Raw genomic sequence first — 18,334 nt, 5'->3', positions numbered from 1 at the left:
AGACTCAAGATAGGACAAATGCCTCCATTTGATTTTGGAACAATGAAAAGGTTGAAGTAAATAATTTTCTTCTGTTGATACAATGTTTATAACTAATTGGTTCAAAAGACTTACAAAAGCAGCAGGGATGTCTGTGGGAGACAAAGGCAGGTTTAACAACATGAACCTGGGCAAAAAAAGCGGAAGCAGTTAGTAGAACTGTAGCTTGTAGCCCCTAGTTACCACATTTAGTTATGGTTAGTGTTTTGTCCACATTGGGGATGACCCACTCATTAAGAAAGGCCTCCCCAAATAGATATTGATCTCTAAAGTGTTTGGTTTTGTAAAGTGAATATTTTGTTAGGAGTTTTACAGTCTCTGTACAGAACAGGTTCAAATAAGGAGTATACAAGACAATTTTAGACCTTCTAGGGATCCTAGACTGGTAAGAGCATTTGTAGAAGCAACATGCTGTTCAGACTCTTTTTTGATGCTCATACCACATCATTAAAAGTGATATGGTATCTTTAAGCTCTTTAAACATGAACAAACTCATTAACCACTTCAAGTCCGGACACTTTCACCCCCTTCCTGCCCAGGCCAATTTTCAGCTTTCAGTGCTGTCACACTTTGAATGAAAATTGCGCGGTCATGCAACACTGTACCCATATGAATTTTTTAGTATTTTTTTGAGACAGATAAAACTTTATTTTGGTGGTGTTTATTCACCGCTGGGATTTTTATTTTGTTTTTGCTATATAAATGAAAAAGTCCAAACATTTTGAAAAGTGTTTTTCTTATACAATTTTGCAAATAAATATTCTTTCTTCATAAATCTTGTAAAAAATGTATTCAGTTATCTTTTTAGTGAAAAAAATTTTTTTTTTACATTTTTTTTTTTTTATATTATTATTTGTTTTTTGTTTTTTTTACATACTGTCACCATAGAAGTACAGTGTCACCATAGTGACACTGTACTACTTGTGGGGGGTGATGAAGATTTTTTTTTACACTGATTCCTTTTACACCCATAAAGGCTGTAAAAGCAATCATTTCTCCTTCACTCTGGCTGCATTCTTGCCATTGAGAAATACTGAGAGAGCTGTGATTGATCACAGCTTGTCCCATGGTACAAGGCTGTTGTGAATGGCCCTGTACCATGCGACCTCTGTGATCATTCACAGATTTCCTAGTAGTAAGCAATGATATCTGAAGTGACATCTTGCTTACTACTCTTCATGTGATCACTGATTGGCCAATCAGTGATCACATGATCAGGACCTCGCATAGAGGTCCCGAACAGCAACCACCCGCCCCTGCACTGCTCCCGTCCGACCCTTTATATACATGGGCCGGATGGGAAGTGGTTAAATAAGGATTTGGGACACTTTTCAGCAGACAGAGTGCTGGGATATCAGATAAAGATTCTGGAGGGGAAGGTATAGAAGTATTTTTATAGCCACAGTGCTCAGCATACACAGTCATAGTTGCAATTTGGCCCATGAAATCCAGCATAGCTGCAGAGACCTCATCCCTAGATGAAGCAGAGGAGGGGGTCAACACTTGATCAGGCTATAGGAAACTCTGAGGACTGAGTTGATTTAACCTGGAATGATCTAGGCTGTTGGTCCCCAAGGAGGGAGACTGCTGGTAGCCCCAGAACTCACTGGATTGAGAGCTAGAGAGACCCAATGAATTGGGAATGCAACCCTTGCACTTGGGATATTAAATGTTGCACTGCATAAAAAGGACAGCTTAAGAGAGAACACCAGGTGGGTACTCATAGCTAGCTGGGTAACCAGGCCTCTGTAGTTAGCTGCAATGACATACCAAGGTGTAAAATTGCATATCTCTTGCAAATATGAGTGGTAGTGGGAAGAAACTGTGTAAAAAACTTTTCGTGCTGCTACTAGAAAAGATGTGAATATTAAGACAGCAGCACACACCTGGCTATGCCACTAGCAAAACACAACAAACAGAAAAGTTATAATGCGCTAATCACATTAATGCCACAGACATTTTCCCAAACAAATAATGAGATGAGAAGACAATACATAATACACCATAACATAATCAGTAATGGAAGGAATATGGGAGTGAAGGGAAAGGTGAAATAATAAAGGTCCAAAATAAGGACCAAAAGGTGTAACAGACAATAAACGCACGGAAATGATCAGGGAGAAATAAAATATTAACTAAATTACAGTAACAGTGGGACATATGAGTCCGTCACAGCATAAATGAAATGAAATAACGTCAATACAACTGATGAGAAAGTGAAGCAAAATGTGATAAATACAAAATGAAGTGCCTAATATTAAAAGTGGACAAACCACTTATCACAGAAAATTGACAATAACAACGCACAGTGAGGCCAAACATTGTGACCATGAGACTAAAGAGTCATACCACAATGTGCATCAAAAGGCCATGTGACATAAAATGACTAATAAGTGACCATATAAATACCATAAATAAATGTGGCAAACATGTATAGAGTGCAACCAGTATAAAACAGAAAATGGTGATATAAACGCATAGTGAAACCAATTGAATGTATTACTGTGCACCGTAAAATACAATAACACAATGAAGAAATAAATAAAATGTGACAATAAAATTCGTAAATACGACATAAAGGCCATGTGCAAAAACGTCCCAAAAAAGTCAGAAATGTTGGAGAGCGGAATGTGGTGACGTCATTTCTGACACGAACGGCCGCAGACATATTGGTACACCCAGTACACCCATATCAACACATGTGATTGATGCCTTGTTTGATCTGTTCCCATGTAAGTGCACATTTGTCTTTACAATAAATTTGATTAATTTACAATATTACACTACGGAAGCACTTTTTCTTGTCTCCCTGGGAGAGCTGTGAGCTAGCTGTTTTTTCTGGTCCAACGAACCCCTGGCAGGAGTTTTGTGCGCTGGTGGATTTCCGTGTCCAAAGGTGAAAGATATATTACCATCGCTGAACAGTTTGGTCCACCAGTGAGGGAGATATCATCGCTACATTGCCGTTTGGGATTCCACTTAAAGGGCCCCTACAGTGAGTGTCCTGAAAGCCTTTTGGCCCCTTGGGGTCTGGGCACGGAGGTGAGAGGCAATTTAGCCGGTGTTGCATTCAACAATCATTTACCTATCCACATTGTGGTTTTTTTTTTTTGTATGCATTTTTGTTAGACGTTTTTGCACATGGACTTTATGTCGTATTTACGATTTTTTTAGTAACATGTTATTTATTTCTTCATCATCATTTACAAACTGGAATTGAATGGTACTTTAAAAGCTTCAACAAAGCTTGCTGAAAACTCTGCAAATGCTTTGTCAAAGCTTGCTGTTCACACTGCTCTTATACATGCTGAAGCTCATTTGAAACTGGCCTTAGGCCTCATTTATACATGCATACTATAGCGTACTCCCATGTAAGGGCCATGCTTGCCTGCACAGGAATACACAAGTGTTCTGTACATCCCTGTGCAGGCAGTCTTATTCATGCCATATTCATGTTCCTACTCATGTCCTGAAAACATGCCCCAAACTGAACCCAGGTATGTTTGTCTCATCTCTAATCAAGGATGTTAACAAAAGTCCATGATTTTGATGGTAGTACAGAGAGATGTGAAAGATTGGGATTACTTACTTCCTGCGATGATATTTTCCATACAAAAGGTACCGAAAGCATGCACAGGATTTTCACTGTTTGAACTGGTATATGGGCAGAGACCCCATGGATTACTTGATTTGGTGAAAAAGACCACTCTCTACAAAACAGTAATCAAAACTATCTCTGCAGTGTGAGAAAGGATCACTAATGCAATGAAGTTCAGTAAAGGAACATCTTCAGGAAGCTCAGGAAGTGCAGAGAAGTGTGTACAACCAGTAAGCCAAGTTAAGGTTGGGGACTATGAGGGTCAAACTAATACCCACAGTAGAGAATACATTCATAACCAAATGGCAGGGACCATCTGAGGTTGTGGAAAAGGGAAGTAAACTACAGGTACATCAGCCCGGAAAGAGAAAACCTTACCAGATCTACTAAGTAGCCTTGTTAACACCCTTGATAGACCAGAAACCAGAGTCCATTCTAGTTGATGTCAGCCTAGGATCCCAAGCAGATCTCAACCTGGTAAGAGCTGCTCCCATCCTGTGTAAATCACAAACTCAGAAAATATTAGTTTTTACAAAGAAATAAGAAAAAATGTTCAGACTTGCTGGATCTACTGAATAGGAATGAGCTGAGTGTTTGGTTTGAATGTATGTTTGGACCGAACATTCACTGGTTAGATGTTCAGCAGAATCTCAAGCTTTTGGGATATTCATTGGTAAGTGCTCTGTTGAATGTCCTATAATGCACTGCCAAAGCCATCATTGATAAAAGTTTTGCACCTGGCCTCTGCTTAGGTGCAAGACTTGACAAAAAATTTTTTTTGAAAAAGCTGTCAGTGTGTTAGGAGTTAAAGAATATGTAAACTCAACATTTCATGTTCCTATTGTGCCTGCTGTACCATGTACTTGTATGAAAAAGTAGTCTGATCTCTTTTATTGCGTCCTTTGTGTGAAATCCCTGGTGTTTCTGACAGGTCCTCTGCTTTTCTATTAAAAACTGAGCACACTAGTCATGAGAGCAGAATGTGGTTAGTTTTTTGCCTTCCATTTCTATTTTAAACTGAAAGTTGGTTATAGGGAGCGAGATTTGGTGAGTGTAGCGTAGTTTGCTACTACTGCTATGCTACAGTATATACAGTACTATATTCAGTGCTGTTTATTTGCTACTGATATTTTGCAGTGAATTACAGCTTGGTAGACAGGGCCGGTGCTAGACTATTTTGCAGCATAGGCATTACCAGCTGCTTGCGCCCCCCCCCCCAAAAAAAGAGAAAAAACAATAAAAAACAGTAGAACATATTAAATCAACAAAACATGAAACTGCTACATTTATTTTAATTTGCAAAAATAAGTGCCATAAGATGCCACCAACACCAATATTAAAGACAAAATCAGTGTCACGGAAGGACTGTATCTGTGGCTGGCAGTGGCAGGGTGACAGCTGCATTGAGTGGAGGATGATGGATCCAAACTCTGACAGATCCCAGGCTGGAATTCCCCAGGCAATGGAGATAAAACGCTGTGACAGCAGGCAGCCCAGCCCACACACACACACAGAAAACACTTGAACTGAGTGATCCCACACAGTGACAGATCTGACACAACACACCACCACCAACACTGACACAGACCAGCAGGCACTAGAGGAGAAGGCATTGGGATCGTGATGTTGTCACCACTCACTGACACATTGCACACGTGATGGATGGCCGGTCAGGTCACACTCCCACAGACATGGGACATCAGAGTCAGACATTACCTTCCTCCACAGGCTCATCTCCACTTCTGCTGATGAATGGGAAAAGAAGTGCTGGAACTCGACAGTGATTAGTAAGTACTGCAGTAAGGGACTGAATCTAAGAGAAACACTGGATGGAGTGGCAGCTCAAATGCTACAATGGCCCCAGACATCGGGCATCTTTCTCTGTCTTTCTCTGTACTTTCCTCCTCCCTGCTACCCCTCCCCTCAGCTGAAGGATTGTGCATGATGTGGCGGCGTCCCACGCAAAGAAAGTGCTGGTCTGTGCAGCGCCCAGGTGCCCCTAGGAGGCAGTGCGCTAGGCAGCCACCTAGTCTGCCTAGTGGAAGCATCGCCCTGTGTGTAGAGGGAGAGTGGAGAGTACAAGCACACCTTCATTAACTGTGATTTTCCAAGACCAGATAGTTATTTTATGGAAAACACTATGATGTTTTAACATCAATCTTTGGATATATGGCAAGGTGTATGTGATCTGGTGGACGTGGTACAGGATTTCACCCTTAAAGAGACAGGCACATTTTGACCACATTCTTAGTAGGTCATAATATTGAGGTGAGTTGATTTATGGCAGTGGAAGGAAAATCATGCAGTGGTTTACAGTAGCACGGAAGATTGGGAAGATATATGAAATTTATAAGTGAACACTGTATTGAACTTATTTTATCATGTTGATTTGATTAAATTATCAGAGGATATTGAGAAGATATTCACTTCTCACTTCTATGAACTTTCTAGATTTTTAATAATATATATTTATATTATTTATTTACTAATGGATATTTATTTAGTGGTAGTTTTATGAATTAACATGCTCTATACTTGTTGGAGCAAGTGGATGAGATCACAGCCCTGAGTCACTGAGTAAATACATTGTATTGTGGTGTTACATGTGGAATACGTTTTAGACCTCAGCTGCAGAACATTTAACATTTAATGACATATTGACACAATTTGGTTGAACTGGAGTAATTTTATTTTGTTTAATCTGGAGGAAGTGCTACAGATGAACTTGTGGCCACTAATGGCAGTGGCTGTATCACAAGGTGCTTGATTATCTGGGGGCAAGTGGGTGTTACCCTGAACTGATGATGCCCTCAGCTATTGGGACACCAATTTGGCAATGAAACTATTTGGCAATGACACTATTTGGCAATGAAACGTGGAAGCTGATTGGTTTCTATGCAGAAGGGAGTCTGATTTTGGACTCTACAGCTTTAGTGAATAAACCCCCATCTGTCCATGGGCATTTTTCAATCAGTCTCAGGTCAGCAGCAGCTACCAAGCCCCTGCAGCAGATACTGCTGATTAAAAATGTGATCCTGATATGCTCCAAATACTTATTTTTTGCTGCATCCCAAGAATACCCAGCCACCATTAGCACATACGTCTACCTGCTACTGTTAACATGCCATTAAAGTAGAGCTGCTGCTCTTGCCAATGGCAATTTTAACGTGGCATCCCAAGTTTTTTAGCAGCTGTTTCACTGCTACAAATACTGTGAATTTTTTTTAAATAGGTCCATTCTGAAGTATTTTGTCTGTGGAGTTATGGTATGTGGCACCATCAAGATCCAAAATAATGTTTTTTTTTACAGCTGTATAACAATTGCCGACACAGTGAACATTTGTTAAAGCAGGAGCCATCCTTTATTCTTCAGGAATGTTTCCATGGGGTGATGGTGTTTAGGCACCTTCAATACTAAAAACCTATTTTTTTTGTGGCTGTGTGACAGTAGTACAAAATATACAATTCATGACCTGGGTTTATTCTGCAAGAATATTCATTATGGGTTACCATGCTTTCTCTATTAAATAAAACATTATTTTGGATCTTGATGGTGAAAAACACCATAACTCCACAGACAAAATCCTTCAGGATGGACCCATTTAAAAAACATTCACAGTATTTGTAACAGTGAAACAGCTGCTAAAAAACTTGGGATGTGTACAAAGCTTTTTTATTGGTTGTAGAAATTGTTCCATTTTTGGGGGCTGGGTAAATACTGCATTGGCAATTAATTTTTTTCTTTATGATATCTTTAAATTGTACTGGCACACTGTGCTTAATACCTCTTTTATATATTTTAAATGTGTTCACCAATTTAAGGTTGGTCCAAACAAACCATTTAAAGTAAAACATGCCGTTAGGCTTTAACATTAAATAAACAAAGGCATCCTTCAAACTGAGAGCCCTCCTATAAATTATTGGACTTTTTATAGGGAGCTTTGGTCCCAATACCCTATCTTCCAATAAAATAGGTCAGTGCTTTTTGAACAAAATAGTTTCTATTTGTTTATGTTTGGCATTCCATTCTATAACAAATCCAAAATCTTCCACTCTCCACTTTATATTTGTTTCATGCCAATTTATTGTCCCATTTTCTTCTTTTCACCTATGCCCAAGCATTTTATCTTCATAACCTTTCTGTTTATATCTCTCTGATAATGTATTATTTTGTTCTGAACACACCTCTTATTTTGTACAATTCTTTTTTAAACAGGTGAATGGTTTAGTATAATTGATTATTATATTAATTGTTATTTTGGATGAAGGCAACTTTGAATGCAAATTAATCCATTTCATTCAGTGGGTTTGAAGTAGATGTTAGTGTGGTCCTATTCTCCATCTGTTTAAATCCAAAAAAGTGTTCACTTTGTATATCAGTAGATTCCTGGAGGAGTATTGTGAATGATTCCCTGTCTCCACTCCAAATTAGGAAAGTACAGTCATAACATTTGTATATTAATAATTGAGGCCATCTATTAGAATAAGTTATAATATAGTTCGTTTTCCCACCTGCCTATTTATATATTGGCTAGACTTAGTAGAAATATTGCTCCTATAGCTGCTCCTTTTTCCTGTGAAAAAAAAGAAAACTTTCTATCATACCAAAAAATGTTTAAAAACATATCTATACACCTTAATATAAATATTCTTTATGCATTAGAGATACTTTCCTCCATACCCAGAGCCATTTTGCAGCCTCGACACACATTTGATTATCATCAATAACGATGCTACACTTGCTGTTACTAGTATTAAACTCTCTTCAGATTTCACATTCTTTAAACGCTGCAATAAATTTGTGTTTTTTAAATATGCTTGTGTGGAAGCTGCCAGGGATTGTAAAATATAATCTACATAAAGCGCTGAGCAAACTGTTGGCGCTATATAAATCCTGTATAATAATAATAATTATTATCTACATATTCCTGGAAACATTCTATTATACTGCATACGGCAATGAAGATGGTGTTTTGTAATGATTGCTCATTGTTGGCCCCATGTTTTTACAACTGGCCATTTGTAGCCCATGTATTGTAAGGCCTATCTATTTGTTGCCTGAATATTTTCACCATTGTCTGTTTGTTTCCAATGTATTTGAACAATTGCCTGTTTGATGCTGGCATATTGTCACAGTTGTCAATTTGTTGCCCTTGTATTGTCAAGATTGCCTGGTTTTGTAGCAGTAAGAATATGCAAACCCAACATTTCTTATCCCTCGTACGTGCCTGCTGTACCATGTACCTGTATGAAAAAGTATCCTGTTCTCTTTATATTGCTTTCTTTGTGTGAAATCCCTACAAATCCCTCTGGTTTCCTATTAAAAAATTACATCACTAGGCAGGAAAACACAGCGTGGTCAGTTCTCTGGCTGTGCTTGGAACTCAGTGTGCTCTGCTGCAATAATCAGACTTCTGTTGACACCCCCTCCCCTTCACAGCCATTTACTGGGAAGATCAGTGTGCTTCTATTTCTCCTCCCATAGCTTTTATGCAGCTGAGAGCAGAGGGTATGTAATCCCTTATAAAAAAAGAGGGAAAAAGCTGTATATAATGTTTTTTTTTATATATATACACAAATGTTTCGCCTTTCATTTCTATTTTAAACAGAATGGGTTATTTTACAAGGTGAGGGTTTACAATCGCTTTAATATACAGATTGTGATAGGTTAGTAGTTTTGGGAAAAAATTCTAAATATTCAGTGAGCTACAGCACACGCTGCAATTAGCTTTAGAAATTCACCTAATTTGCCATGTTCTGTGTAATCCTCTGCAGATCATTTAGAAGGGAGATAAGAACTGGCTTCCTGAGTCCTGTGCCATGAATTTTTTTTCTGTTCTTTATCAATACTTTGGTGGCTGTGAGAAACATCTAATAACAGGGATTTTTTGTATGATAAGATAAATGCGTGCAAGGGTAGGTAAGAAAGGTCTTCCAACAGCACCAACAAGTGAATTCTAGGATCGTAAGAGTAAGGACAAAAGAGTGGGATGGAATGGTTACCCAGGAGGTGGGTCCATGTGGGCATCTTAATATCAATTTTCAGTTCTAACTTGAGCATACGTTTAATGGTTCATCAAATCCTAGGTAAGCATAATGCAGAAATCTAAGATGAGTTAAAGGATAGGCATATTTTCATATAAAGGGCACTTGTCCTTCCTGCCTAAAGTAAGCCACCCTTTACCATTCATCCCAGGTCTATAGGAATTCACTGCCAGTGCAGTTGATCCCCATAGACCAGAAGCCATCTTCTGATTTGGCTATGAGTTAGCAATAAATTCACTTTTATAGAACTTCTAACAAAATTATTTCATATAACTGATTAATGGGTAGCAAATAAAATACATATTAACCTTCAATTTCACACTTTTACTTGTACAGTAAGTGTAGTTACAATTAGGAACAAAATGCAAATGGGGGAATAATATAATTATACAAGGTACTTACACAGTCACCAAACAATGAAAGCATTAATTCATTTGAAACATAATTTGTACTGCAGACTACCAAGTTTTTTTCTTTTACCGTTATCCAATTATGCAGTCTCAGATGTAAGTAAATTAAAATGTTATTAATTAAGTTTGTTATTTTCCATACCTGTGTTGCAACAATAATAAATCCTCTATTTTATATGCAGGTATGCATGGAACTCTTGTAATTCTGCTGCCCCTTAGTCTCATCCTGATCATTTTTGGAGGAATGACTGGATTTGTTAGTATACTAGCAAGGGCATATCTGCTATTGCTTTTAACTGGAATGTTTTTTCTATTTGGAGGTAATGTATGCATTTGTTCTTCATAAAAATACATTATTTTGTTGAAGTTATGTTATTGTTGACTGTAGCTTAAGTCTACTTTTATCCAGCTTCCTTCCATAGAAAACACAATTAAAAATGTGCTGCCCATATAACACATACAGCCTTGTTTTATTATATGGCAATACATAGAGCAACGGTGACATACAACGTGCAGTGATTCCTTAGATCAGGCCATCTTTAAAATATATCTACTGAGCATAAAAAAATGCTGGTTTTAGGGGCATCTGGTGTTTTTTTTCTGCCTCTAAATGCCCCTGCATGTTAGCCTATGTATCCATTCACACATAGGCGTTTAGAGTAGGAAAAAGAACCATCACCAGCACGACCAGGAGGCTTTCATAGAAAAAAATGCACGAGCGCTAATGCTAGACACACTTGAGCATTAATTAATTTCAATGGCTAGATTAAATTATTTTACTGCTCAGAGAAATGAATTAATGCCCAAGCGCTCCAATGCATCTAGACATGTTTACACCTGTTTACAAGCATCAAGCGGTTTTTCTGCCAAAACGCTGCTGCGAGGAGGAAAGGCATCTAGGAGAGATGGGTAAACACCCTGTGTACATAGGGCCCTAGTTAACATATTATTGTGACTTAGTAATACTAATACGTGACATAATACTTCATGCAGCCACTTTTATAAATACAGCTCATACAATGCAGCTTATGTGGCATTGAAATCACCACAATATACTGTATCTATATAAAAAAGCAACAAAGTATGTCTCCATACCACCCAAATAAAATATATTACAAAAAAAACATTAACCACTACCCTGCAGAGGATTTACCCCCCTTCCTGACCAGGCCATTTTTTGCAATACGGCGCTGCATTATTTTACCTGGCAATTGCATGGTCTTGCAACACTGTACATGAATGAAATTTACATCCTTTTTCCCCACAAATAGAGCTCTCTTTCGGTGGTATTTGATCACCTGTGCATTTTTTATTTTTTGCGCTATAAACAAAAAAGAGACAATTTTGAAAAATATTTTTTTTTTTGCTATAAAACATATCCGATAAAAAAAAATCAAAAAAATCAAATTTTATCATAAATATAGGCCAAATTTTACGTCTGTGCTAAAAAAAAATCCCAATACGTGTAAATTAATTGGTTTACGTGAAAGTTACAACGTTTACAAATGGTGGCATAGATACTGGAATTGTTTTTTTCATTTTTTATACTAGTAATGGCAACAATCAGCAACTTATAGTGGGACTGCGGCGAGCATTCTGACACTGGGTGGGAACTGACTAACTTCAGCTGACATCCCAATGACTCTAATACAGTGATCAGTGCTAATAAAAAGCACTGACACTGTACTAATGCCACTAGGCAGGAAGGGGTTAACATCTGGGGCAATCAAAGGGTTAACTCTGTGCTGTGCTGTGTTTTACAACATGTGCCGTGTGTGTTTTACTTGGGAAACATGCTACTGTGTATTTCTTTGCTGTGCAGAGAAATACACAGCATTATGTTACTGCTGGCAGGAGAGAGACCTGTGTTGTTTACTCACAGGTCTGTCCCCTGTCAGTGTTACTCGGTGATTGACTGGTGCCGGCAGGGATCTCCAGCCGGGACTCGGTGATCTGTAGCCACCAATGGTGGCGTGGGTAGGGCGGCGTATTCACACACCTCCTACCCAGAAATGCAAATCACACATATATACGTGAATTTACATGCCCCCTGTAGCAGTAATTCTACTATAGGGTGGAGGGGAAACGGTTAAACTGTTACTAAATACAGGACCCTGCATTCACTTTACTATATCTGGTCTCCCACAGTACCCAGAACATGGAAATGCAATTAGTTTAGTAAATATAAACTGCTAAATACCCTGTCTCATTAGCAGTTAGAGAAGTCTTGTGTCAGCTGAGCACTGGTTATAGTTTCTAGAAAGATACAGAACCCCTGACCTGTCTGGGCAGTGCTAATTGGCCCTCTGCGGATCACATGCACCCTCCCAAAGGAAAAAAAACTCTCTAGCACATACACACTAAACTGAGCATGTGCAGAGTGACTCCAAAGACTCTTGGTTATCAGGAGATGAGTCGGGGAATAGAAGAAGGGGAGGATCAGAGAAGCCAAGATCAAACAGCCTTTTTACACAATGCAGAGGAGTAACCCCTTAGGTTCGACAGTGAATATAACAAGCATGCTTGATTGCATATACGGACTAATTTTACTGTTGTGGGTTTAGTAACACTTTAAGAATGGAGATGCTATAAAAAACATTTATAAAATACCTTGGTCTTGGTTTCTGACACTTTGGAGATTACACGGGCTGGTATGCATTCTCATGGGATATTGCACAGCTTTCCCAGGAGGCATCGATGGCATGCTAACATCACCCTTACCATCTTCAAGTGTCGGATTTCAAAACCAAGGGTTTTTCACGTTTTTCTTTTTTTTGGTAGCATCTTTTAGGTTTTTTTTGCAACTAATTTTATTTGGGTGGTTGAAAGCAGTCCTTCCATTTAAAGCGGAGCTCCTCCCAAAAGAGGAAGTTCTACTTTAAGCCTTTGTCCCCCGATCCCCATTTACGATTGGCACCTTTGGGGAATAGGGGGTGGGAGCGGGTACCCGAATTTGACAGGTACCCGCTCCCACTTTCGCTGCGATCGCCTAAGGCAATCAGAAGAGGAAGTTGTCCTCCCCCCCTCCCTCCCCATAGTCTTCTGGGACTTGTGACAGGCCCCAGAAGACTACGGGCTATTCACAAAGTGCAGCGCTTCTCATGCAAGCACAGTGGGCACCCGGCTTTGAAGTCGCAAGGTGTCACAGCTGAGTGCCCACACTGAAGATGCCAGTGCCAGGGAGAGAAGACAGTGGGTGAAACCAGCCGTGGTGAGGACACCGCTGGATTGAGGGACAGGTAAGTGTCTCTATTTTAAAAGTCAGCAGCTACAGTTTTTGTAGCTGCTGACTTTTATTTTTTTTTCAGCTGGAACTCCGCTTTAAGGTCCCCATTATGTTTCCAAGTACTATTGGCAAAAAACATAAACACACAGTAAGAGCGTTGGCAAACAAGCTCCTACAATGTTGAAGAAATTGCCATGATACCACTAAATACATATGGCATTTACACGGAATTACCATATACCATATAAAGCACAACAATATGCATCCGTCTTGTGGAACAGAATGTAAATGATGATTAAAAACACAGTCTTCATAATCCAAACTGTAGAACATGTACTTGAAATTGTGAAGGAAATCTGTTTTTATCTGCTTGAAAAACATCTCAGTCTCCTGAATGCAATCTCTGCTCTAATATCAATAATTCAGTAAGGTTGGCAGGTAGCCAGATTAATTCTTAGGGCATCTGCATGCTTTTGCTGAAAAGAAATCCCAGCTAGTAGCATGCTGTTTTCTAATAGTATACACATGCCAAAACAACTAAGTGCAAAAAAGCTGAAATGGAAAATAAGATGGACTACACACAGCCTGGCCATTAGTACAGTTATCTTCAGCCTCAACTGCCGCTTTCCAAATATGTCTTATGCCACCTCCTTTGACGGCATGGTGTTCTACAGCTATAAAAGTCATGGTATAAAAGAAAAACAGAAATGGCTTATTATGAATAAGTGATAATGGATTCGCCTGAAAGCGGGATTAAACCCAAAACCAAAAATGTATTGTATTGCAGCTTGCCAATCATCCGATGTGGTGGCTACATTCTTTGTCTTTTCTTTGACTTTTTTCCTCTGTTTTCACCTGGTGATCTGGCCAGTAACAAACCATCCTGTACTAGAGTGCCCCCAGTCTGGTTGAAGGAACAGCAGCATTTTCAGTCTTGGGGGGAGGGGAGTGTTAAATGTATTAGCAGATTTTAATGCAATAACACATTGAAGTCAAACTCTAGCTTACACATTATAATCAATTACAGCAACAGTTTGTTTTTCCTCTTGAGAAAAAGGTTTTGCATGAATAAATAAAAGCTGTTCATTTTAATCACCCCTGCCAGTGGTAAATGGTTTGTCTCATTCTTGTAAACTGATACATTCTCTTGGAGAGCTTGTGCTTTTGAAAAACAATTGACTTACTGGCTGGATCACCAGGTGAAAATAGAAGAAAGAAAGCCTAAAAAAGGAAACTAAGAAAGCCATCACACCTAAGAACTGGTAAGTTGCAATGTGATAAATGTTTGCGTTTGGAATTAATACTGCTTTAACCACCTCCCGCCTGCCATACAGTCCAATGACGGGTGCAAGGTGGTTCTCTCGTTCTGGGAGGACATCATATGATGTCCTCCCATTCTCACCACGCATGTGTGGCTCAGGGACTGCGCAGCGTGGCGAACGGCAGTGCGCTGTGTCCCTAGGACATAGCGGATCACCGATCCACGGAAAGAGCTGAAGATGTTGGCTCGGTCATGTGATCAGCTGTGTCCAATCACAGCTGATCACATGTAAAAAGGGAAATGCCAGTTATTGGCATTTCTCTCCTCTCGAGCTGTCACGCTGCCAGCTCGAGAGGAGAGGAGAGCCGGTAATCGGCATTTTGCGGAGGGGACATGTACACTGATCATCAGGGCACTGATGATCAGTGTGCCCTGATGATCAATGTGGCCCCAGAAGTGCCACCTGTTAGTGTCCATCAGTGCCACCTGTCAGTGCCACCTGTCAGTGCCCATCAGTGATGCCTGTCAATGTCCATCAGTGCCACCTACCAGTTCCTCCTCATCAGTGCCCATCAGTGCCACCTATCAGTGCCCATCACTACAGCCTCATAAGCGCACATCAGTGAAGGAGAAAAATCACTTATTTACAAAATTGTATAACAAAAACTAAGAAAAAAAACTTTTTTTTCAAAATTTTCAGTGGTTTTTGGTTTAAGAAAAAATAAAAAACCCAGAGGTGATTAAATACCACAAAAATAAAGCTCTATCTGTCACAAACAAATTATAAAAATTTCATATGGGTACAGTGTTGCATGACCGCGCAATTGTCATTCAAAGTGTGACAGTGCTGAGAGCTGGAAATTGACCTGGGCAGGAAGGGGGTTTATAGTAAGTGCCCTGTAGGCGAGTGGTTAAAAAGGCAGTAATAGGCAAATATAACTATTGGTAAGTTTGAAATGGTTTGAATAGATCTATAGATAATGTAGGAAACTCCTTTTAACTACATCAAGACTGGACTGTTTCATTCTTTCTCAGCCAATACCATTTTTCAGATTTCAGAGCTGTCATACTTTGAATGAGAAATAGTCATGCAACACTGTACCCAAATGAATTTTATATAATTTATGTTTATGCATTCTTTATAAAAATTCCAGTATAACCACCAAAAGAAAGAAAACAAAAGAAGACATTAGAAATAGCTAGATCGAGTAAAAAAAGAACACTCTATGTATCACAAATGGAGTCTAACATGTTACTAAACTGCAAAAACAGGCCGGAAGGCCTTGTATAGTAATAAAGTCTAAAGAGCACTGTAAGGATAAGCAAAAGGCTGGACATAAGTCTAGCTAGGCTTCAGACAATATAATATAGAAACAGTAAATCTGAGCGAAGGAGGATCTATAGACTTGTCTCCAAAAAAGGTCTCTTGCATCACCCTAAGTTTACTTGGTTTTGCGAGGGTAGTCTTTTTTTCTCTGTTCTAAGAGAATCTTTTGCGCTTTGAGAATATATTCTTCTACAGTAAGAATAAGATTCATAGTTAGAGACTGAGAAAATGAAAAAAGTCCAAAATTAAAAAGTGATTTTGGGGTTAGGCACACAAGCAAGGTGGTGCTACTTGTATTTCTGTGACTTCTTGTATTGCAATGAGACTAGACTGCAAATGAGCTTCAAAACAAGCCATCACTGATTTCACTAGATGTAGTTGTTGAGCAATTCATCCTCAAAATGCACAAGAGAAAACATGAAGTTATCAAGCCAGGTCTCAATATTCTGCCCTTTGTTCACATTAGAGACTGAAAGGCTTAGCAGGCTATTAAGATATTGCTGGGAGAGGGGAGTAGAATAAGCTGAGCTGCTAAAATGAAATGAAAAGGCACAACACATTTGGGACAAAACAAGCAAAAAAAATCAAAAGTTTTTCAACTTTTCAACCGTTGAAATGAAACTGAAAGTACTTTCTGCTGTACATGTCTAGGGTGTATTGCTCCGTAACAGCTGTAGCAACAGAGGTCAGTAAGAGCTTGTTTTGAAACCAATTCACTGCTAATCAGCGATATGAAAAACTTTTGAATGTCCATACCCTGGTCACAGTTTCACTTTATATACATGCACCGAATTTAGCTTGCACTGAACTTACATGCTGATTAAAAATGTGTGAATATTAATTTTTACTTTCTTATCTCTTCAGCACTAGTGACTCTAACGGGAATTAGCATTTACATTGCCTATTCTGCTGCTGCATTTAATTATGTACTGTATTCCTCAGGCAGTGCAATTCTGTCTGAAATTGACATACGGTTTGGATGGTCATTGGCTTTGGCATGGATATCTTTCATCACAGAAATATTGACTGGAATGGCCTTTCTCTTGGCAGCTAGAGTTACTGGCCTCAAACAAACTGGAGATCAGGTTATATAAATGATTGAGAGGGTCCTTCTCACCACTGCATACACCTCATGGGAATTGTGTATATTGTTGTCTACTAGATTTCACAAGAAGATCCAAATTAACTTTTGAAATATACAACACAATCTTTTGTAGTGTTCTGTCAAACGTGTAATTTCTACTGTACAATTAAATAATAGTGTGGGAAGAGCAGTGTAATGTTTATTTTCTCTACTATGTATCCATTGTCCAAAATTCAGGCAAAATTAACAATTGACTTGTTATTTTGTGAAGTAGAAATTGATGAATGTGCCTTGTTACTAGCAGTGTTGGTGTTTAATATATTTTCTCTATTTATTTCACCATGAGTGATTATACTATAGATGTGTATGGACTATGTAAATGTAATTTTTTAATTTATCAAATACATTTGGTTTTATTTTTGCATGATATGGATATGATGACAATAAATATTATTTTCATATCTTATTCAGTAACCTACGCCTTCATATTTAGAAGAATTTTATTTTTAGAAAAGATATAATAGCACAGACTTCCAGAGAAACATTGTTCCTCTTAATCCTGTCCTTGAGTAAAATATTCTGTTGCTAATTTTTCATATGTATTGCATAACATATACTGTATATGTTTTTAAAAATCAATAGTTTATATTTTGATGTTCATTACATATTTTTAACATTTTTCCTATTTATTGGTGAGCAGAATGTATGGGGTTCTGTTCGATGAACTTTATTGAAGTTCAGATTCAAAATCTGAACCCCCACTAAAATTAATAGAAGCTAAAAGTTCAATTTCAGTAAAGGGCTAAATAAAGCTAAACATCAAGGGAATGACAGAAGAAGAGCATGTAGGGCTGGGCACTGATCTGAGGGACATGTACCAAAGGAAGAAAAGAAAGTTATTGTTCAACAAGGAGAGGCCATTTTGGAGCGGCTAAAAAGGGCAACATAAAAAAATGCAATTCCTTTAAACAACATGCGTGGGGATGCTTTAAAGATGTACAGCATGTAGAATTACAGGACATTATGACTCTCAGGGACATTGTTACACAGTTACATAGTCTGGCTGAAAAAAGACAAAAGTCCATCCAGTTCAACTATTAAAAAAAATTATAATCCTATACCCACAGTTGATCCAGAGGAAGACAAAACAACCCAGCAAAGCATGATCCAATTTGCTCCTGCAGGGAAAAAAATTCCTTCCTGATCCCCCGAGAGGCAATCGGATATTCCCTGGATCAACTTTACCTATAAATGATAGTATCCAGTTATATTCTGTGTATATAAGAAATAATCCAGGCTTTCTTTAAAGCAATCCACTGAGCTGGCCAGAACCAACTCTTTGAG

The 18,334-nt window shown here is 38.6% G+C and overlaps 1 protein-coding gene across 2 annotated transcripts in view; it reads left to right on the top strand.

Moving 5' to 3' along the window:
* TMEM114 (transmembrane protein 114) overlaps positions 1 to 17,456 on the top strand; it is a 52,186-nt gene extending 34,730 nt beyond the window's left edge. The window contains exons 3-4 of one of the 2 annotated variants that reach the window (XM_089692076.1): positions 10,275 to 10,412; positions 16,771 to 17,456. In XM_089692076.1, coding sequence (XP_089548202.1) covers positions 10,275 to 10,412; positions 16,771 to 17,000 — 368 coding nt within the window. In that variant the 3' untranslated portion in view covers positions 17,001 to 17,456. The remainder of the gene's footprint in view (positions 1 to 10,274; positions 10,413 to 16,770) is intronic. The other variant, XM_089692084.1, reaches the window with a different exon arrangement.
* The last annotated feature ends 878 nt before the right edge of the window (positions 17,457 to 18,334 follow it).

Source organism: Staurois parvus, unplaced genomic scaffold (genome assembly GCF_062004578.1).
Source record: "Staurois parvus isolate SC_StPar_1 unplaced genomic scaffold, SC_StPar_1.0 ptg000022l, whole genome shotgun sequence".
Lineage (NCBI taxonomy): Eukaryota > Metazoa > Chordata > Amphibia > Anura > Ranidae > Staurois > Staurois parvus.
The sequence above is the reverse complement of the archived record's forward strand: the minus strand, read 5'-3'. Positions and strand labels throughout refer to the sequence as shown.